General features: G+C 41.7%; 1 protein-coding gene across 7 annotated transcripts in view; it reads right to left on the reverse strand.

Annotated features, from left to right (window-relative positions):
* SCAPER (S-phase cyclin A associated protein in the ER) overlaps positions 1–24,076 on the reverse strand; it is a 195,031-nt gene that overhangs the window by 32,110 nt on the left and 138,845 nt on the right. For 6 of the 7 annotated variants that reach the window (XM_083398947.1, XM_083398946.1, XM_083398945.1 and 3 more), the window contains 3 exons: positions 18,596–18,719; positions 9,820–10,049; positions 3,791–3,946 (listed from right to left, as the gene is read on the reverse strand). In XM_083398947.1, the coding sequence (XP_083255073.1) occupies positions 3,791–3,946; positions 9,820–10,049; positions 18,596–18,719 (510 nt within the window). The remainder of the gene's footprint in view (positions 1–3,790; positions 3,947–9,819; positions 10,050–18,595; positions 18,720–24,076) is intronic. The other variant, XM_083398951.1, reaches the window with a different exon arrangement.

A 24,076-nucleotide genomic window follows, 5' to 3' on the forward strand; every position in this document is an offset into this window, starting at 1 on the left:
ATCTCCAGCGGGCTAGGGACAAGGGTGAAATCTGTTTCCTAGTTCTGCTGGATCTCTCAGCGGCCTTTGATTCCATTGACCATGACACCCTTCTGGACTGTCTAGAGAGACTGGGAGCTGGGTGCACTGTTATGCAGTGGTTCAGCTCCTTCCTCCTGGGCTGTATCCAGAAAGTGGTGTTTGGGGATGAGTGTTCAGACCCCTGGGCCCTCACTTGTGGGGTGCCTCAGGGCTCAGTCCTCTCCCCCACGCTTTTTAACATCTATCTATATGAAGCCGCTGGGAGAGATCATCAGGGGGTTTGGGCTGGGTGTTCATCAGTATGCAGATGATACCCAGCTCTACTTCTCGCTTATATCGGAACCAGTGAAGGCAGTGAATGTCCTGTGTGAGTATCTAGAAGTGGTTGGAGGATGGATGATGGCTAAGAGATTGAGGTTGAATCCCAACAAGACAGAAGTACTGTTTCTGGGGGACAGGGGAAGCAGGTGTGCGGGACTCCCTGGTCCTGAATGGGGTAACTGTACCCCTGAAGAACCAGGTGCATGGCCCAGGAGTCATTTTGGACTCACAGCTGTCAATGGAGGCGCAAGTCAATTCTGTGTCCAGGGCAGCTGTCTACCAGCTCCATTTGGTTCATAGGCTGAGACCCTATCTGCCTGCAGACTGTCTCACCAGAGTGGTGCATACTCTGGTTATCTCCCGCTTGGACTACTGGAATGTGCTCTATGTGTGGCTACCTTTGAAAGTGACCCGGAAACTACAACTAATCCAGAATGTAGCAGCTAGACTGGTGACTGGGAGTGGCTGCCGAGACCATATAACACCAGTCCTGAAAGACCTTCATTGGCACCCAGTACGTTTCTGAGCACAATTCAAAGTGTTGGTGCTTTGAAACCCTGGCCAAGTATATCTGAAGGAGTGTCTCCACCCCCATTGTTCAGCCTGGACACTGAGGTCCTCCTCTGAGGGTCTTCTGGCGGTTCCCCCACTTCAAGAAGTGGAGTTACAGGGAACCAGGCCGAGGGCCTTCTCGGCAGTAGTACCCTCCGTGTGGAATGCCCTCCCATCAGATGTCAAGGAGATAAAGAACGACACTACTTTTAGAAGACGGCTGAAGGCAGCTCTGTATTGGGTAGATTTTAATGTCTGACGTTTTATTATGTTTTTATACATACTGGAAGCCACCCAGAGTAGCTGGGGAAACCCAGCCAGATGGGCAGGGTATTAATAACAACAACAACAACAACAACAACAACAATAATAAAGCCTCTCTCTGCATTGTGCCCAATGCTAATAGTAGTTAAACTGTGCACTCCACTTATCTTCCTAATACAGATAGCTAATATCAGAAAGACCACTGAATATGTTCAAAATGCCTTTGGCCCCTTTTTATGAACCAGGGAGTATTTCTGACACAATGCTAAATTCGGATGGTGTGGCTTACATAAATATGAAGCTCCTCTGGGTCAGAGGAGCACATCCAAAAGGAAGCAAGAGTCCAGGGGCATCATGGTTTTCCAGTTGCCTATTTCTCTTCTAAATAAGCTCACTTAATTCTTGCCTGTAGTCCTTAGCATTTGGTGAGTATGCTGTCTGCCGGCAACGGAAGGCAGAACAACCAGTTGTCAAGAAAAACTGCATATATTTTATTTATCACCCAGCAGCCAAAACAGACATTATCTTAATTACTGAAATAAAACACAAGACAAAGGCAGCTCATATTCCTTTTATCTTTTTGACCTGAACTTTATTATGAATTTAAAAAAAACACAGAAAAATCCTAGCCCATTCTGGGGACACATAGCTAACAATTCAACCTCTAGGTTAATGAGCTGCTAGCAAGGATTCCATGTGCTGACCTTTCATTACAAAATGCAGCACAGTGAGAACAAAAGAAGAATAACTGCTCACTCTTAAAGGGCAGGTGGATGTGCAGATATACTATTTGGAGATGTTTTGTACGCATGTGATTAGTTGGGAGTTTTTATTCTGCACCACCAAGCTCTTGCAGTGAAATGCCTCTGAAATGTCCCTGTTTTATAGACATTGGCACACAGATCTTAGGAGGCTTCACGAGAAGCTTGCTAATGCCTCTGGAACAATTCCCACTAACTTCAGCGAACTCTGGAGTGGGCCCAAACAGTGCTACAGCCTTTAACACTTGTGTCTGTTACAGAATTTCACATCTTCATCCAGGGCTCATAAGAAGCCAGTAACTTTTTACTTAAGAGGTTCTCACAGGTTTAAGAAAAGGACATTTTCATGTCCATTCCTCCTAATATATACAGTTTTGCCTAATCTAGGCATTTTAAAAAGCAATTTCCCTTGCTATTACACATTTTTGTCTGCATTGTCCCCTAGTGCATGCATCTTTTTGGTTGGAAAACTTCACTGCAAAATTATGAGATGAATGAATTTCAAAGAATAGTTGCATTTTGGTTTGTGTTATTGTGACCTGAGAGAGTGGGGATTGGAACCCTCGCCTTCTGGCTCCAAGTCCAAAACTCTACCCATTACACCATCCTCACTCTTGGGACAGAACAGAGGCTACTACGCAGCCGCCCTGGGGAGGGTGGGGTATTAATAAAAATTATTATTATTATTATTATTATTATTATTATTATTACTACTACTACTACTACTACTACTACTACTAGCATACCAAGCAACAAAAACCAAAGCATTAATATACCAATGAACAAATGGAGGCGCAGGCTTCATCAGAAGCATGAAAGGTTTATCAGCAAGTTATAGTTTAGGAGGAGGACCAGTTTTTAAAAAAAATAGTGCTGGATTCCAACTTGAATGAATAGACTCTTTTGAACTGTTCATTTTTAGTATTTGAAGTGTGCAGTAGATTAGGCCGATATTTTGAACCTTTGGTGGAATTCTAATTAGCTGCTAGAATATTGGCTAGAATTCTTGGGAATAACAGAAAAAATAGGCAGAATCTTAATTTGGACTCTTTTGTTGTAACGTTTTGAATGACAGAATTCAATCCTCTTTAAAACTGCTTGTTGGAAACCTTCTGAACACTGCAAAAGTTGTATTTGCTAGATATTAGAAAACTCTGGCAATGCGAACAGTTGAGAAATGGCAAACTGAGGTTCTTGAAATTGCCAAAGTGGATCAGCATGAAATGGGCTCTCCGTCAGCAGTGGCATTTGTGGTGAGGTAGACCTGTCCTCTCAACTGTGTGGGGGCCCCTTGACCCCATGCCTGCTCCCGTAAGAAGCATCACCCGTGTTTGTGGCTCCACTCCAGCCTCTGCTACTGATCTCAGCACTGCATCACAACATACTGGAATATACCTTTGTTTTTGATCAGACCTTCGTTTTTGTAAATAAGATGGGTGTGTATTACAAACCAATGAACAGATAAAAAATCAACTCCATTTCATTTCATTTCGGGGGGGGGGGGGGCTTGGAAATTACATTTCCTGTCAGGCGTGCTTTGCAGGTGATGCAGCGCTAGCTTTTGCCATGCGTGGCTACTTCTATTAATATAATCTATGCAATCTAGTTCTTAAAAGGAGGGACAGAGGCTGGTGCTGTCCGTGACTGCCCCCCCCCCATCATTCAAGGCGTGCCATGGTGCATTGCTTGAGAAAACCACTGCATTATGGGGATGGGAAAAGAAAAGGATCCAAATTCAAATATTTCACCACGTTAAGTCTCCTACATATAAATGGTGCTCCTTCCAACACAAATGATTTGAGAATTATACTGAAATGATTGAAAAATACCAGGGTAGGATAATAGCACACAAACAAACAGCAGCCACTTACCTGCCATTGACAGCAAAACACAGCTGGCACATCCCATGCAGTACTGCTGTAGCGTTCTGTAAGAAAGTGGCTATTTTGGGGTTTTCATCAATTGGGCCTTGGACGGAGAGGAAACAGCAACACAGCTTTTCAATTAATCCCATATTTACCACATAGCTAGCAAAGGAAAGAGAGGGGGGGGGGAATGCATTAAAGCAGGTCATGGTGCCCCAATTGTGATATTCCCAAGGTGTATGGCAATTTCCCCCCAGTGTGGAGCACTATACAACGCAGTGCCTTCCCGGTGGCAGCACCATATCTATGGAACTCCCTCTTAGTATATATCTGATTGTCCTTCATGCAGTATTTATTCAGGCATTATCTTAAGACCAGCTTATTTTTGTTGGCCTTCAGAGTATAGTGAGAGAGGCCCTAGTTGTCTAATTTGTCTAAAACACATTTATTTTGTCTTGAATACCACTGATTGTCATAGGTTACTGTAACTGGATTTTATTGTAAATTGTGGTTTTTATGCTGATTTTTATATTAATGTTAATAGCTGTCCTGAGCTTTGTATGAGGGTGGGATAATAATAATAATTCTGCGTCGATCACATATATTTGGCCATTATCATGTTTTTTATACTTGTAGACCCTAATGTATTACTTCAAGATTAATGGATGTCTTTGTTTTTATATATGAATAAATGATTCACAATGGCTTTTATATTTAAGCAATAGTTTAGAATGAGAAAAATCAACTAAAACACACAAGACACAATATGATCACAACACAGTCTTCCCCAAGTCTAGTTTCGACATCCTCTATCTTTTTAGCTGACAACAAATGATGAACTTATTTGTTGTTCAAAGAAATATCCTTTCCCCACAGATAAAAGCAGACATTTCAAATCAACCCTAAGGCATGGTCTCATCAGTTGGAACATAACCTTTACAAAAAACTGACTCCTGAACCTTTTCCTGCTATCTTTTTGCTGCTGTTGGACAGTATTGTCCCTCTTCCTGACAATTCAAATTTGGGAGCATCCAGACTGTCACTATTTAGGGGCTGGCTTTAATCACATGCTGGCAAATTCAGGTTGCAGAAGTAAAGTTGATGGGGAGAACCTGTGCAACAAACCTGCTTCCTGAAAGACTGGAAAGTTTGTGATATGGAACATAGTCTAACTGCCACACAAATAAAAAACCTCCCTGCAAACAAATCAGAGTGAATGCTAAACAAACAGGTTGTCTGGAAGCAGCCACCACCTCCCTAAATTGTTCTGATCACTAGAAGACAGAACCAATGTGGGATCCGAGAGGTGGAGTCTTTTTGCAGGAAAGGACTGTGGAGAAATCAGGTAGATGCAAATGACCTTGCAATAAAGATGTAAGAGGAGCGAAAGTCAAGAGTAAACCGGGAGGAAGTGCCAGCTTAGAATCAATTTGGCCTTCAGAAACATGTGGAAACAGCTGGCAGCATCAAAGGCCCCCAATGTGCTTTAGTGACCAAGTCACACCACTCAGAGATTATCTCAGGCTGGGGCAGCAGGATTTCAGAAAGACAGATTTAGACAGTTCTCTGCATATGTTTCTTGTGACAAGTCTTGCTAGGTGTGGATGTATCATGGAATCTAATTTAATAAATCTGTAAAAGAAAACCACTTTCTAAAATGGAAATCTTCACGTTGTCAGTGACATAAAAAAGCTGAATGCCTTTCAGTGCCCTAATCCTAAATGAGGAAAGTCACCCTCATAATTTTAATGGGGTAATTTAAAATTCAATATAACATTTTAGTGTTTTCTATTTAAGAGATGGTTAGAAACCTTGAGAAAGGGAAGAGTTAGAAATGTAACAAATAATGTGGAACAATGGGTAACACAGTACTTTAAAGTGTGGTTTTAAAATGTATTAATAATTAATTAATTAATTAATTAAGGAAGTAATAATACATGATCTAGCTGTGTATCATAAGGGCTATGATTCGACAAAATAGCCATGATCAAAATGATCACCCACCCAAAATTAACCTACCTATTCCAAACCCTCCCAATCTGGATTCCCCCAACACAACTCCACAGATGGCAGAGAAAACTACACTCTTTTATCTTCTCACATAAAAAACCAAGAATAAGCCCCAAATACCTGTACCTCCCCACCTCAGAAGGAGGGTGGGGAATACGCAACACAGAAGCATATTACATTGACAACCAAATATGCCATATAAGCCCATATATACTAGAAGATGAGACAAAACAATGGATACACCCAGAGAGGGATACAGTTGAAAATACCTGCACCACAGCATACCCACTCCTCTCAAACAAACTAAAGAAAATTCTCACAACACTTAACAGGTACACACAGACCATGATCAAAGCATAGAAAACAGAAATAGGCAAACTATCCCCAACCCCATCCTCACTAATCCCCCTGGCGTACCACCCATTATTCCACCATGCAGCACAAAACCTCCAGATAAAAACCTGGCAAACCAAAGGCTTATATCGCCTAATAGACTTCTATAAAAATAACAAAGCTTTGTCAACACAAGAAATACAAGACAGACCAGAAGACACCCAAATGCCCTGGTTAACACATCACCAATTACATGCCCTCTTAAACAACCCAACAGTAAAATCAGCAGCAAATAGGCCCCTGACGACCTTCGAAAACCTCCTCCTAACAACAAAGGGAAACTGTAAAGGGATGGTATCCACAATATACAAAATACTACTCCAAAATCCCACAAACCTCCTAGACGCAATCAAAAAACAATGGGAGAATGACATAGGCTATGAGATTAACCCCACGCAATGGACCAGAATGTGGTCTAAACCCCCCTTTAAATCCATATCAACAAAAAGAAAAAAACTCACTCTGAAACTCACCTACAGGTGGTACCTAACACCAAGAAAACTACTGCTGATATGCTCAGGAACCTCACCAAAATGCTGGAGAGGGTGCGCCTCCACAGGCACATACCTCCACATGTGGTGGGAGTGCCCTAAAATCCAACTATTCTGGACAAGAGCCATACGAGAAATATGTAAAATAACTATGCAAGTATTAGACATCACCCCAGAACTGGCCCTACTAAACATCTTCTAAGACAACAATGCCCACTTACACCACAAAGAACTCATAACTCACCTACTTTCAGCAGCCAGAAACACCATAACCAGACACTGGAGAGACCTGTCAGGAGTAAGCATGGACCAATGGTACCAAATAGTATGGGAAACAGCCCTACTAGAAAAATTAACCAATAAACTGAAACTGACACGGGGACAAATAGAAGAAGATGCCTTCACCCCGGTATGGCTCCCCTTTATCACATACACAGCCCAAAAAGACAATGGCAATAATCCACCAACAGCATACAAACCAATATGGCTAACTTATCCAAAACACCCACCCACCCCACTCACACACGAAAACAAATATCACCACAGCCAATCACAAATGAACAACCACACCCTGGGCCAACCCCAACCTCTCTCACCACCAAAGGAGCACAAGTGAACAACAGAGAACCGGCACGAGTAACTCTGACACCAAACCCTACATACATTAAGCAAAATAGAAACATCGCCACCCCACCCACCCCCATCTCCCCCCCTTCCCCCCCAATGTCTCAACAAATGAAACTGATTTGTAAAAATGTTACACGGAAAAAATACGAGAAACATTACACATACTTCTGCAAAACAAGAAAATCTTCAATACCCCCCACCCAAAACACACACACACAAAAAAACAACAACAAAAAACTAAGGGCTATGATTCCTGGTTTCTTTGCCTAATTGTTCATTTTATTTCTCTACTCAGTTCAGACCTTTCTCCAAGTATTGTTTTGCATTAACTATTGTTTAGAATTGAAATCATGTTTTGAACTATGGTTTATAGCTGTTTGCTTCTTTGGGCTTTTCACCTGCTTGGCACTTCCATCTCAAGAGGTACAGTGTATTCTGGCACAACAGTAAAGGCCATAACCATGGATTGTCACTTCAGACATCATGCTAAATCATGGTTAGCACAAACCATGGTTTGCAAACCCACTTCAAACTACAATGTCTGAATCCTTGATTTACTGGCCAATACCATGAAAAATGGCTTATCATCAGACATCATACTGAACTACAGCTAATGGTTTTATAATAATTAAAGTGAGCTTCCAATTGCTTCTTGGCCAGCGGGGCTTGCTGCCAGGGCTGATCAACTAACTGACACGGATAGCAAGCCCCGCTAGGATCAGCTGCACTAGGGAGCTGGCCACCAGGAACTCTCTAGTGCAGCTGAGAGGGCCTGCTATCAGGGCAACCTGTTGATCTGCACTGTCAGCGACCCCTTTGAAGGCATGCTTCCATCGCCAGTGCACCTTCACAGAGGTCTGCCGTAAGTCTATTTGCTGGCACAGTTTGAATCCAAACCACACCTGCAAACAGACTTCAAAGGGACTCCCTGTAATAACTGAACAGGTAACTTCATCATGTAAAGATTCGTGCAAAGGCAGGTAGGAGAAATAAGGATTCAGGTTTAATATGATGTATGAATTATAATCTTCTCAAAGACTTCACAGATATTTTAATAGCGAATATGAAGGGGAAATTTCATAAGCAACAGCGACTACCGCTTAAGGAAATCTGCGTTAGAAAAGGACTCCACATGCACCAAGGAATATCCCTGCATCTATCTGGAAAAACAGCAAGAGGTGGCAAAAATGCCAATTTAAATAAAAATGGTTCAGCACATAGGAAAGGATGTAGATAAAATACAGAAAGATAAAGAGCTGTGCATTCAAGTGCCGTTCCTGCCGCCTAGAGATTCATGTATTGAGAAAGGAATTCCAAGTGCATCTAGTGCCAGAGGTCAGAGCAGAAGGAAGGCCAGGGTCAGTGCAAGGGGCAGCGTGGGGTGGAAGGCATGGCAAAGGGTAATTTATTAAGAGAAGAGGGAGATCTCCTTGAAAAATTAAATGTATCCTTTACCGCATCTTCCAGAGAAGGTGGAAGACAGATGACAAAGAAAGACAAATATTTGGGTGGGGTTGGGAGCACTCCCCCAGAATCCTATTCAGAGAGGAAACAGACAAACGGTGATGTGCAGGATGCTCCCCACATCACCCAACCCAGGCCCCAGACAACTGATTTCCCTTCCCTTTTAGCCTCATGCCGAATATATCATGTCTTTAGGGGCTGCCAACTGGACATATATGGAATTTTGAAAAAAAAAGGTTTGTGTAAAATTTGGATCCAGTAGAATTAGAATGGATCCTCCTGAATCGGCATAATTTCACATGGGCTCACAAAAAAAGTACCATCAAATTAAAGCTTACAGGCTGCACAACAAAAATCAGCACAATAAAAATCACCACCGCAAGAATACTGGCACGGATCCTCATGTTTCTGGAATGATCTCCTTTGAGATGTACCTAGCACCAACATTATAAACTTTACTCAGTGGCCAAGTATGCACATCCTTATTCGTTATTGGCCCATAATGTTGTACTGATTTTGTTTAACATTATTTGCCCACAATGCTATACTGATTTTGTTTAGCATGTATTTTGCTAACATGTATCTTGTTTCTATTGTATTTTTAATGTTGGGTTTTAATAGATGATTTTGTTATGCATCTTTGGGATCTAAGGCCAAATAGGGAAGGAAGGATATACATTTGATAAACAAATAGATGGCTTCAATATTTATTTATTTACTATATCAGCCAATGTACTCAAGATGGTTCACCATTACATGATACGAAAGAGAGAAGAGGAAGGGAAGGAACAGGACAACAAACCTGCTCAGGCACCATGGCCACCGCAGGAGGGGAGGTGTCAAAGGACCCCTGCTTACAGCTCAGCCAAGAGAGGGGCCGTGCTGCCGTCACCTCTCCCTTGGATGCAGAATGGTGGGGAAACTGTGGGCGGAGACTAATCTGGAAGAGGAGGGGCCAAATGGCAGTTCACTCCAGCCAGGTTGATGGAGAGGACTTGATCTTTCATTTTCCCCTATGAAGAGGTTAAAGACATCCAGTTGTTTTCTCACCTAATGAGATCTTGCATCCTGCTGTTAAAGGCTTCAGCTTGTGTGGCCTTGTTCTTTGGTTCCTGAATTAATTTTGGCACACAAATCTGTTTGTTCCCATACGATACACTGGAGATCAAGCACCCGAACACCACAGCTATGATTCTTAGAACTCCAGTGGTTACACCTTCAAACACTTGCTTGTTGGCAGTTCTTCCTAAGGTAGCATTATGGTCATCTGGAATGTAAACCTGCACACATATATCAAAACAAAATAAATTATTAAAAAGCAAAACAACCCCGCTCCATTTTCCAAATTATTTGTTTCAATTCTTTCAACAGTTCCTCACAGGAGGACTTCATTCCCAGAGCCCTCACCACCCTGGTCGCCTGCCTCTGGATGCCCTCCAGCTGGTGAGGTGATGCCCTTCCCCGAGTCACCCCAGAGTCTTTAAGGCGTGCATTAGGAAGAATAAGGACGAAGATAAACAGAAGGAGATGTGTCTTAAGTGGCAGACTGTCAACACTGTCCAGAGCTGGGTATCATTCCAGGAAGAAAAAGGCTGGCTCCAGGGAACTTTGGAATAAATACCAAAACAAATAAGGCTGCTTTCTAAACTCAGAAATTAATGATAACTCCAAATTGATTTCACTTCAAAAAAAAGGTATTTACACTTTTATTGTACAATAGTGGGATCATAAAGTACAGTTGCCCCACAGTTGAGTGCTGTATCTCTCTCCATGGGAATATGGTAACACTTGGCAATGAAGAACATGCACATTTTTTTTTATTATTCATCAGCTCTGTGCCTTGAGTTGGTACTTAAAATCCGTTGTAATAGTCTGTTCCTGGTAACGAGCCAAGCTAGGAAGTGAGAAGTCTTCAGCTACTTATTCAAGTTCAGTTGAAGAAAGAATATTGTGTTGCATCAGTAATTTACACAGCCTGGAGTAATTCACGCCTGGTGATTTTGATCCTCTACCTAAGTAGATGGATTGTATTTAAAACACGTGTGCCTATTTAATTAGCAAGTAAGATGCTACAATTTGGAAGTCATTAGCACAGCAAGCATTCTCTCTACAGTGGTACCTTGGTTCTCAAACGCCTTGGTACTCAAATGCCCTGGTTCCCAAATGCCGAAAACCTGGAAGTAAGTGTTCCGGTTTGCAAATGTTTTTTGGAAGCTGAATGTCCGATGCAACTGTCGGCTATTGTTAACGGGGCGCCTACACCAATCAGAAGCTGCGTCTTGGTTTTCAAACATTTCGGAAGTCAAACTGACTTCTGGAATGGATTAAGTTTGGTGCTTTTGTTTTTGCTATTTATTTTGCGTTTTTTTTTTGGAGGCTTTTTTGGTTAATTTTGTTTTGTGACTGTGTGGAACCCAGTTCAGCTACTGATTGATTTATTGACTGTGTGACCGCGGAAATGAATAAAAGCCCCACATCCAAACACTGACTATCATCAGTGTAGGTAAGAATTTTTTTAAATTTTAATTTTTATTATCTACAATACTGTTTTATTTATTTTATAGTACAGTACTTTGATTATTGCTTTCATTTTATGGATCAGTGGTCTCGTTAGATAGTAAAATTCATGTCAAATGGCTGTTTTAAGGGTTGTTTTTAAAATTCTGGAACGGATGAATCCATTTTGCATGACTTTCTATGGGAAAGCACACCTTGGTTTTGGAACACTTTGGTTTTGGAACAGACTTCCCAAACGGATTAAGTTTGAGAACCAAGGTACCACTGTACAACTTAAGGTATTCCATTCTTTTCCCTAAACATGTCTGGCTCAAACTACACACAACACTGGGTGATCTGTGATCAATTCGGAGCCTTTTAAAAATGCAGCCAGGCAGTGTTGTGTGTGTGTGAGGGTGGAAAGGGCTGCGAAGGACACAGCTGAGTACCTGCATTTACAGGTAGGAAACCAAAAAGTCACAGTAATTACAAAAAGCTGCCAATACGGAAAAGGTAAATTATGCCGCTCTTCTAGCACACGGGCACTCACTTCTGTGCCTTTGTGACATCAGCAGCCATGAGGTCCTTTCACATCTATCTGCATGATTAAAACACCACAGATGTATGGCAGGCAGATATAACAGATCAGGGCCCTTTCAATCCAGGCATCCAAAATCTGAACTGGCTGGCCAAAAGAGGCCTGCCTGGTCCCACTGCTGTGTGCCTTTTGGCAGCAGCAAGGATGGTTTTCTTTCAGCAGGTGTTTTTTGGATAATGCTTTGAAATGAGATCTGAATGCTGCTGATTCTGACTTTTTTGTTTTTGTATTGTTGCTTTTGGACTATTAAAATATATATATTGGCTTTTTAAAACACACACACACACACACACACACACACGTTTATTTGGTTTTGCCAAATGCTTCTGTTATTTGTTATAGGAAGGTAGGGTACAAATACTGGGAATAATAAAGCAAAACACATGTTTTAAAATAAATTAATGAACAAACCTCTGTGTGGGTTCTACTCTCAAACTAGCGTTAGTAGGACTAGGACACGGGGCTTTTAACAGAAGTGGATAATTTATGCACAGCGGTCCTTACTGGTATCAGCAGATGCATGCACAAGGTCAGTTTATGGTGGCAAGTCCAGCAGGGGGCAAGGGCCACCAGAAACAGCAATCTTTCCTGCTCCCCCCCCCTTACCAAATGGGCTGCAGTCCTTAGGGAAAGAGCACCCGCTTTGCAGGCAAGAGGTCCCAGGTTCCATCCCCAGGTAGGACTGAGAGAAACTCCCTGCCTGAAACCCTGGGGAGCTGCTGCCAGTCAGAGCTAGACGGACTGGTGGTCTCACTAAGGAAGTTCCCTATCTTCCTGGTGCTGCTAATAGGAAAGTGGGCTGTCATCTTGTTTGTCTGTTACATTTAAAGGCTAGTATTCTTTAAAATGCTACTGGCTCCCACAGTTGTAAACAGGTAGTAGTACTAAAACACAGGAGCACACCAATACTCTTCACCACTGTCCCATTGGCTGCTGTTCTTTGAACGTCATCCTGCCCGGAAGTGGACAGTGCAAAACAATCTAAAGTGAAACCCAAGGTACACATTCTTTTGGAATTAGCATGAGTCAGCACTTTGTGAGGTAACACTTTGCAAAACAAAAACAAAAAACGACCATTTTAATTTTTCTGTTTGAATTGTTGATGTCCCTGTTGCTGTTTTTTGATCAAGATGCAGCTTTGATGTTCATAGTTTTCCCTATGAATCTGCAATCCTGCTGCAAAGCAGGGACAGGGAATTTTGTTCAGTCTGCATTTTTAATCAACCTGACCCAATTCACACCTCCTGAACTAATATGTGAATCAGAATTTAATTATCCTTATGGTAATGTATTTCCTTCTTTATTTATTAATAAAATTTATTTTAAAGAAAAAAATATCTGAATCCTCTGATACAGTTCTTGGCCCAAAAAGCAAACTAAAATGTTCACAAACACCCTGACACAGTCATCAAAGTATCAAAATGGTACCCCTTGACTCTTTACATCTTAAAGCAATGGGGGGGGGGGAATGAGAGCGGTCCTAAGATGAAACATCTGACCTTACTTTTATTATTAGCTTAAATCTAAGCATGTTATCACTGAATAATTTAGAGAATGAGCATAAGCTCTCAGGGGAGCATACAGTTTAAAGAACAGAACAATACAATAAAGTTCTGTAGTCAGAATGAAAACACACAAAAACTGGAGTGTTCATTTATTAAACCATCAAACTCTCAGTGTGCTAGAATGCCCGGGGGCACAAAAATAACTTTTCACCTGACATTTAAAAGGCAGTAGAGTGGGAACCAGGTGTAGTGGTTCTAGGGGTTGCTCGTGCGTAAGCCGGTGCAAACACCTGGCTGGGTTGCCTGAGTGAACCTTTTCTGTCCGGACAGCCACTCACCCGTGACTGTCTCAATCGCTGGCAGAATCCATCAGTGGGCGTTTCTTAAACTTCTTCCAGCAAATAAGCTCTTTGACGCCTAGTCTCCTCCTACTCTCTCTGCGCGAAAGCCTTCTGCGCAAGGAGGGCATAGGCAGCGGAGGACCTCTACTCTCCCCGCTGGTCCCCGGCAAGGAGTCATGGGACCGCCTCGCCGCTTCCCCCATCTGCCCCCCTTCTCCACTGGTGCTACGCTGACTCTCTTCCCCAGAAGATGGGCTGCCTCTCCCAATCCCAGGACGCTCTCTGGAATCCCTCTGGATTTTGCTCGCTCTCTCCGGCACTGATGGCAGTTCCCTGACACCAGGTCTACAGAGGACATCTTAAATATGAGGTGCCGTCACCGAGTAGGCTCTCTAATCGAAGATGACGGTGGGACTTGGAGGAAGAGACTCCAATTAGTTTGTAGTTAAATAAACAAAACTAAGGAATTTTTTCTTGGAGTGGGAGACTCAGGCCCAAGTCACAGTTCCCACTTACCTTCTAGCTTTTGCTGGGAAAACCTCTACAATTGACAAAATGCATGCCAGAAGAACTCCCCACCCCCTCCCAGCAACACGCAAACTCCCAATTTACTGCCTACATAAATCCCTTCTCTATACTCTCCCAAGTTACAGCTTTCAGCTTCAAACAGCAAGTGAAGAAGCTACAACATCTAAAACTTAAAAAGATGAAACAAATATGGGACAAGTAGGCAACCTATACTGAAACATTCAAATCATCTATCTATCCATCTCACCCACTATTAAGCCTTCCACGTACAATCTCCTGCAGACCCACGGAAAGAGCAAAAATGTTGTTGGTTTTAATTTTCCCCAATCATTCCTCAGGATGACCTTAAGGATCTCTTGGCTGATGCCACAGGATAGTATTTGGTGACTGCCCTTCCTCTCCAATGCAGAGCCTGTCTTTCTGCGGGTGCCTCGGGGGACACGCACCAAGGGGTGTTGTACACCTTGTGCTGCTATCTCTGATCATGGCATTCCTGGTGTGTCTGAACCCCGTTCTCAACATCAGCAGTGGTACTGTGGTTTCTGCAGACTTTAAAACACCTCTGGGCTTGCCTGAACAGAAACGTTTTGAGAAAGAGGCACTTCTGGAAAGTATTTGCAGTAAATACTACTGACGTTCTCTCTCTTGTCCCTTACAAAACCGAACAATTAAGCTATGGAGCGACTGGCGCTGCTTCCTAAGGTGGGTGGTCTGCGAGGTCAGGGTGGAGGCCAATTGCAGGGTGGTGGAAGGGAAGATAAAGCTGACTGGTGTTACCTGGCTGGGGACTAAACAAAGCTTTTAGCTCCTGACAGCTCCAGTCCTTCAGCCTCCAGACAGACAAGAAGAAGAAATAACCCAGAGGAGGACAAAAGCCTAGTAAGCCTCAATATTAAAGCAAGTCCCTCTGTTGCAGAGTCAAACATGCAAGTGCCATTACTTGGCTGATAAAAGCACCTTTCTTTAAGGGTGCACATTTTGCTCCATAATTTATTCAAATCTGAAATATGACATAAGCATCTCCATTCAAGTAATTTAAGCTACAAAATGCAGTGGCAATAAGAGAATTCACCCTCCTTTAGTTGTAAGGCCACTCAAAAAAGGAAAAGCAAAAAAATATATATATATATTATCAGATGCTCCTTAGAGAGTTTACAAACAAGAAACAACTAGCAATCAATGCATTTTATTTACTATTGTTAATGTTTTATTCATATCTGGCACTTTGAACTATAAAGGATTGCCAAGATGGCTCTCAAATTTGAAATTCAAATTATCCCAGACTGTGACTCTTTGTGGTATCATGACTACGAATGTCACGTTAGGACTGGGAAGGTCCACTGACCGTGGGCTTGTCACTTTCAGGCTGACCTCCTTCGTAGGGTTGTTGTGAGGATAGAATGAAAGGAGGGACAAAGAGGAGTGAAAACGGTGGATGCCATCCTGAGCGTCTTTGAGGAATGGGGGGATACATTGGCACCCTGGGCTCCTTCGGGAGGAAGGGCGGATATAAAGTGAATCAAATCCATCAATAAATAATGGAATGCATTATTTCATAGTGAATAAAAAGAAGGAAAGTCCAATCTTGCAGGAACTGTTCTAAATAATTAAGATTCCTAGATTAATGCAATCCAAGGTAAAATGTATGCTAGTCATGCGTGGTTTTGTCCATAATTTGGATATAGTTCAGGAATAGGTGCTGTACATAAGAGGCTGTGGAAGCAAGAATCTGGTGCTTAGTAAATGTGGTGGGAACATGTAACCCATGGTGGCAGTGACACTTCTGAAAGGAAAGCAACTAACTGAATGAACAAAAGCACCTAAGACCAGGTTCAAGGCAAGCTCAGATTGCTTGCTAACTTGCTCAGCTTGTTGTTTCCAAAGACATTTGGAAACACTCATTAGATCTATCTGAGAGCACTTGATTAATAAATTAATCCAACCTGCCCCATAGAGTCTATTTTTTAAAACACAAAAAATTGTACTGAAATACGTCACCACCACCTCTCCCCAACTTAAGACACTGCTAAAAATAATCAGTTTTTAGGTTTCATCATGCAATGCACACGTCTTTCTAGGGAAAATGTCAAAAAGTAACTATAAATTCTTTAGGATGCAACTGCTTGTTATAAATTAACAATTCAAATTTACTGCTCAAACAGAACAAGTGAGCCTCTCTTACAATCTATTTGATTCTTTCACTAGAGAAAAAAACACACCTTGACACCACACTCCCCCAATGTTAGTTTTCTATGCAATAATCCGTATTACAGAAATGTGGGACACTCAGTGGCTCAATTCATGCACACAAAAGAACTTTCACTGATTTGTTTCACTAAACTTTCCCTTCAGCAATAAGTTCACAAAAACCCTACAGGCATTCATTCCAGTGGACGCTTTTGTCTCAGTGGATAAAGGTGCCATCCAATATACATTCACTGGGGCATAAGACCTACTGAACACAGAGGGGCTTGCTTCCGAGGAAATGTGCTTGGGACTGCATTGCATGTCTCTGATATAGCAAATGTCAGCATTAAAGTGGTTAGACGAAAAGAGGACTGTTGAGTCAAGGAAAACAATGAGCCAGCAGATAACTGGATGCTGCTCCAAGTGTCAGAAGTTGGAAATGGTCCACAGGATCTGCTGCTCTGATGTAAGCAAATCCGTGGAAGCTCCCTGGTCTAGGCCCATCTAGGGAAAAGGTTATGGCCACTGAGGCTGATTCTTGATGAAGGAACTGGCGTGAGTTCGTTTTTGAGTGGAAGAGTTTTGCCTCTTCATCTAAACAAAGGGTCTGAATGCCTATTCCAGGAAAGGACAGACAAACTATGTGCCTTTTCCTGGGACCCCAGATTCACCAACCCAAGCCAGATGCAAAAGAGAAACAATTATAACAAATGAAATCTGAGCCCAGGAATAGGCCTTTGACAGCAAACCATATTAACTGCTGGTGGACCTCTTTTGTACTTTAATTGCTCAAACAAGTATCTTGTGCATTCAGCAGAGGACGTACAACCATACTGTGGCTTCCTACGTACAACAGAGAGCTAAGTGGAAGCAAGCTCAAATTGTATACCTCTGTTCTTCCAGGAAAGAGCTGGAGGAAGGCAAATGAGCATGTGACGAATGAAAAACAGAATTTACAAGTTGCGTTCAGGTTCCTTTTGTTGACAACGAAGGCTTCCTCTTAAGTGTTTGTCAACTGTCCTATGGCGTGTTGGTTCTAACTGTGCAATGTAAATTATTCAAGGCACATACATAACTTTTCAATTAACAAACTGCTTGGCTCATGAAAACATATACACACCATTTATAAGTAGCAGTCCTAGACTAAATATCTCATGATAAGGAGGTTACTATGAATTAAAAATGAGTTTCTAATAAAATATTTAATGACATCTGAAATTAAGTGAAAGTTAAAAGTTTCCCCATTAAAATGTATCTGTCTTTCTCTTCCACCCCCCTTGATTTGCAAAACCTGTTAAGATGCAGAATAATGCATTTTCATGTATTAAAAACAGAATGCAGAATAGCCCATGTGAATTCCAAGACTTCAACTACATGAGAGGGCAACAAACCTAAGTCTACTCCCAACATGTACAAAGCGGACGTTAGCTGCTTTCTTTCAGGCGAATGCGCCCCTAAACATTTGTCTCCTTACCGAGTGTCTCCTTTTGCCACTTATCCCCTAGCTGGACCAAGTGGAAGCAGTTAGAGGGAAGTTATGCGGCGGCAGCAAGCAGTGAACGTGAGATGGCTTCAAGCCCTGACCACAGTGATGGCCCCTGTCAGTGGAATGCCTAGTGTCATCCTTGTCAGCCTCTAGGCAACAGGCTAGGACTTTTATTGTATACCCAAGCTAATTTGTGTTGTCTCCTATGGTGGTGCTCATCTATTGTGGGGTGGGTACGAATTATTCCTATTAATATGTTGTTGGGTGAGCATTTTACACATTTTGTATTGTTCATTGGTATAAACTGCTTTATATGCTGTATTTTACCTTGTCAAGTTGCTTTGAGAACTTTTACTGTATAAACCAACTGATAAATGTAATTAGTGTTATTATTAATAAGAATAAGAATAAGTCCCTTCACGCAAATGTCCTTTTTTCTCTCTAAAATGTTGCCTCTTACTTCACAGATGATGGGGTTGTGGTTTGAGCCCCTCCTTTCCTTTGCTGCCCTCCTCAAACTTCTGCTCCTTTTTATGTGTCAGAGGAAGATACAAATGTCTGCACATCACATAGGTAAAATCAAGTAAACACAACATCCATGATGTAAGTGGTCTAGTTATATCAGGTATTTCTAGTCACCACTATGGCACTAACACAGTTAATTCAAAGTTAAAGCATTACATACCATTAACTGGTGCATCAACAGGTCCATTAAAAATGTAATCTTGTTGCTGAACAAAACATAGGTGCAGTTTTCCACACAGTTACTGCAGGCCAGGTGATAAGCGTTTATTGTACTGCAGAGTGACCTAAGAGATAAAGTGAAATTTTAATCATCTTAAGGGAAAATTGCCAATCAAGGTGATATAAATCAATAGTTCTGTGGGACATCTTTTGAGCTTGATTTTTATGCCAACAGCAGACCACAGCCAAAGGACAAAGCAAATTCTGAATACGGAACACAACAGGAGGAAAGAAAGAACCCATAAAATAAAAAAATGTGGCCCTCAAAGGTCTAGCAAACTACTTAAAATACTTTGGTAAGATTCTTAGGTAAATATACAAAGGGAGAGAGATCCAGGATTATTGGGCTGCTTCTCCCCAGGTCCAGCCTGATGATGATGTGAATAATAAGAGCCCTGTCACCACGGCCAGGAGTCGCTGCTCAGCAGCCGAAGGTGGTTGCTGTGGCTCATCTCTCCTGCAATGTGGCCCCGTGGAATGGCGGCAGGCGGCAACTCCTCTGCAAGGGGAGGAGGCAAGCTGTACTTGCGGCTCTTGCTTTCTCACCTGTCCCTCAGATGCAGCCTATTTAAATGGAGTAACTGTTTGCAATGCACACAACATCCTAAAATTTGAGAGTGTAAACCTTTATTCTTTAAGATGATCACATGAAGCATGATCCCTATGTTCATAGAGCAATGTGGGCTCATTTTGGAACAGTGTGGTTCTTTCTATAAAAGGTTACCACTCAGAGGACATTATTACCGTAGATTCCGGTGTATTAGGCGACTGGACGCATTAGGCGACCCCCCAAATTAGCAGCTGCAATTTGGGGATTTGTCTTATAAGCCCAGGCGCCTAATACGCTGGGCAGCTCCGTGCCGGGAGAAAGCCGCCCTGCGTGGAGCTGAGCCTGCCGCTCGCTGCTGCTGCTGCTTCCAAACCAGCAAGGGGGAGGGGGGGGCTCCGCTCTGCGCCACCCATACCAGGCGTATAAGGCGACCCCGACTTTTTAACCTCTTTTCTGGGGTTAAAAAGTCGCCTTATACGCCGGAATCTATGGTATTTGGGCAATAGACACATTATGGGATGCGGGTGATGCTGTGGTCTATACCATAGAGCCTAGGGCTTGCCGATCAGAAGGTCGGTGGTTTGAATCCCCACAATGGGGTGAGCTCCCGTTGCTCGATCCCAGCTCCTGCCAACCTAGCAGTTCGAAAGCACGTCAAAGTGCGGGAAGGTAAACAACATTTCTGTGCGCTGCTCTGGTTCGCCAGAAGCAGCTTAGTCATGCTGGCCACATGACCTGGAAGCTGTACGCCGGCTCCCTCGGCCAATAAAGCGAGATGAGCGCCACAAGCCCAGAGTCGTCCGCGACTCGACTTAGTGGTCAGGGGTCCCTTTACCTTTACCTATTATGCAAATAAATAAATAAATATTCTGCCTGTCCATGGCAGTCTCAACAGCTGCCCTGTGGCCGAAATTTAAGCATAAAACAAAAACTCTGAAAGCTAAGATTCATTAAAAGTGCAGCCTCTTTGTACAGTGCATAACAAGGTAAAGGGTGAAACACACATGGCTCCGTATGTATACAAAAGCCCTTAAAGTGATACATGTTTTACTAATCCTTAATAAAAGAGCATCTGCAAATGATCATAGCAGACATTTCTAGCATTTTGCCATTGCCATGTAACCATCTTTTACAATAAATGTAGCATTAGGGAAGAGACAATCAATGGTCAATTTTGTTGAAAAATCATCAGCGACAAGGGTACATGAGCACCATCTTCCTGTCTAACTGACAGTGCTCAGCTGGGACCAGTTCATAAAGGCATCACCTGGGAGGTGGTGCAATGTGACAAAAGAGGAAACAGGGAAACAAAACAAAAGCCAACAAAAAACAGAACCTTGCCAATGCACCTGAATGACTTTTGAGAATACAAAAGGTCATAACCAATCACCTTACAGACAACAGGGACTTATTCCATAGTTTAGGGAGCCATTTACACCTCTTAAGAGTGTGGAAAGAACACAAAGGCAGCTATTTTGTCCTAAGCTGCGTACAGTTATAAATGACTACACTAGATGTCAGACAGCAGTCAAGCAGAACAAACTGCTATATGATTGTCAACCCTTTAGTCCTTCTGAAAACTTTTCTTCTTTTTTGTGGCAACATATGCTTTCTGGCACTATGGGCACAGCTGATGCAGTAATTTGCAAAGGTCGCAGCAGTTCCTTCAGTTAAAAGGCAAACGTGATGTACATGAAGGTAGAGGTTGGCAAATTGACTTTGGGGAGTGTGTGCCCCTGACTTTTGTGGCTCTGACCCCACCTGCCTCCTCCAAGTGGTTGACAAAGCTGGGAAGAGTTTAAATTGAAGGCCTATGCTGATGGTCTGGTTTTATCTTTAAAGGAACCACGAACAAGTGTCGGGAAAGCATTAGAGGAATTAGAGGAATTTGGTAAACTACCTGGATTTAAGTTAAATAAAACAAAGACTAAAATGATGGTTAAAAACCTGGATAAGAATGAGACAGAACAACTGGAACAAAAATTTGGAATTAATGCGGTGAGAAAAGTAAAATATTTAGGGATTTGGCTAATGATGAAAAATATTAATTTATTTAGTGATAATTATACGCCAGTGTGGAAAGGGATTAAAAAGGACCTGGGCATTTGGAACAGATTAAAGCTATCCTGGAGCGGAAGATTAGCTGCAATTAAAATGAATATCTTACTGAAGATGTTGTTTCTCTTTCAAATGATACCTGTGATCAAAGGGACATCCCAGTTTAAAGATTGGCAAAAAACTCTATCAAGATTCATTTGGCAAGGAAAGAGACCTAGGATTAAATTTCAACTATTGACAGATAAGAAGGAGAGAGGAGGGTTCTCTGTACCAAACTTGAGGTTATACTATGAAGCATCTTGTTTATGCTGGATAAAAGAATGGATTATTTTAAAAAATATTGATTTATTGGACCTTGAAGGATATAAGAATAGATACAGATGGCATTCTTATCTATGGCATAACAAGGTGAAAATACACAAAGGTTTTACAAACCACATCTTCAGGGGCGCCTTATACGACGTATGGGACAAAAATAAAAACTTGCTAGAGAGAACTACACCCTGGTGGTTATCCTCGACAGATGTGTTAATAACTAAAAAATTAAATATGGAGGGAAAGAGAATAACTTATGAAGATATATTAGTGAAAACAGAGTACGGGTGGAAAATTAAACCATATGAGGAAATAAAAGATGGGCTTACAGGATGGTTACAATACCATCAGGTAAATGGTTTAGTAAAAGAGGATAAAAAAAGGGATTCAGTGAGAAAAAGTCAAAATATCAAATAGACATCTTGGAAAGCAGAACAAATCTCCTGTCTAAAATGTACGATTACCTGCTGGAATGGGATACTAAGGATGAGATAGTTAAAGAAGTTATGATAAAGTGGGCTATTGATTTTGGCTATAATACTGAATATGATAAATGGACTAAACTATGGAACGAAGGGATGAAATTTACAGCATGGTCAACCTTAAGAGAGAATTTGGGGAAAATGATGTACCGGTGGTATATTACCCGGGTCAAATTGGCCAAAATGTATAAATTGAACAATAAAGCCTGTTGGAAATATAAATAAAAAGATGGGGATTTCTACCACATGTGGTGGGATTGTGAAAAGATGAAAAAGCTTTGGGACCTAATATATAATGAATTGAAAAAACTTTTCAAGTACATATTTCCGAAAAAACTGGAAATCTTTTTATTAGGGATAATAGGGAAGGAAGTAAAAAAGGAAGACCATAAATTATTTCAATATGCTACTGCAGCAGCCAGAATACTTGTGGCTCAAAAATGGAAATTACAGGACCCAACGATATAGAATGGCAGGCCAAATTTTTTGAGTACACAGAATTAGCTAAAATGACACATAGAATTCGAGACCAAAAAGGTACAAAGTTTGAAGAAAAGTGGGGTAAATTTGTGGTATATATAAGAAATAACTGTAGAAGTTTAAAAACTACGGCATCAATCCTGTGATGTGTATAGGTCAATAAGAATCTACAAAAGAAGATATGTTTTAAGAAAACTGACGCAGGGAAGGAAGGAAGTCGTGGCGTGAAGATACGCAATGTAAATAAGATGACACAAAATGTTGATTGTAAAAGATTGTTTTATTTGTTGTTTGTGGAAAATTTAATAAAAAAGCATTAAAAAAAGGAACTGAGGGAAGCATCACTGGGCATGTTTTTGCCCAGGTCTGCTCTCCTGTGTTTCTCCAAACCCAGAGGTTAATTGGTGCTATTAATCTGTTTTTGTACAGAGAGCTTTTATTTTGAGTGTGTGATGTTAGTAAACAGAGAACAAACAAGGAATATATATATATTGCAAAATTGCATTTTGGAACAACTGATGTAAGGTTGTGTTGTGTACACACATTTCATGCTGTTTTCTCTGGAAAAACTCTTGGTGACGACAATTATTTTGGGTGGATCGGTAGCTGCTTATATAATGTTCTAGCACCAAAATAGGTTTTTACCTGAATAAAATTGTGGACATACTTTAAAAAAAAGAAAGAAGAAGACAAAGCTGGGCAGGAAGAGGAGAGACCAAGGAGAGGACAGATCTTCTTATTGTCACTCTCCAGTTTTATCCTTTCTCTCCTGTGAACAGAAATCCAAATCTTTCTGTCATCCTTCTGGGAACTATGTAGTGCCAGGAGGTCAGGTTGGGAGACAATTGGCACCCCTGAACATGAGCATATTCTAGCAATTCTTCTTTAGGAAAGAGCAGATAAAAGAGCAGACATATCCCTGTCAAACAGGAGTATCAGGAATCATTTGTTTGTTGACTTAAACAGAAGAAGAAGAGGAGGAGGAGGAAGAAGAAGAGGAAGAGGAAGAAGAACAAGAGGAACATTTAAAACCCATGGCCAAGTTTCTGTTTGTGCTATGGCTTCTTGTAGCCAAAAGGAAAGCAGTATCGGAATTGTTTTACTTTAACCATGTTGAGATTAGTAAACTTTTGCTTTGTTCATGGGTTTTAAAGATGTTGCAGCCCATCCAGAGCCCTCAAGATAGGGATGGGTACATGGCCGAAGCCAGAATTTATGTTGGGGGTGGGGCAGAACCTTAGTTGGTTAAGTATTTTGTACTGATTTACTTGATTGGGGGGGGGGGCAGCTGTCCCTCCTTGTCTACACCCATGGAAGGCTAGATAGTTAAAGCAAATCTTACATCTACAGTGACCACCAGACATTTGAGCAAATGTGAGGTATATACTTGCTTGTCAGTAGGGACTGTGATTGGATTATTTGTCAAGATTCCTATAGGAAAGGTTATGTCCTTCCTTTTGCCCAGTTGCCTTTCTTCTGCCAGACCTGCCCAATTCCTGACAACTTCAGAGTAGGTCTCATTCTGTGTGCCCCCACC

Source organism: Podarcis tiliguerta (assembly GCF_965153285.1).
Source record: "Podarcis tiliguerta genome assembly, chromosome: 9".
Classification (NCBI taxonomy): Eukaryota; Metazoa; Chordata; class Lepidosauria; order Squamata; family Lacertidae; genus Podarcis; species Podarcis tiliguerta.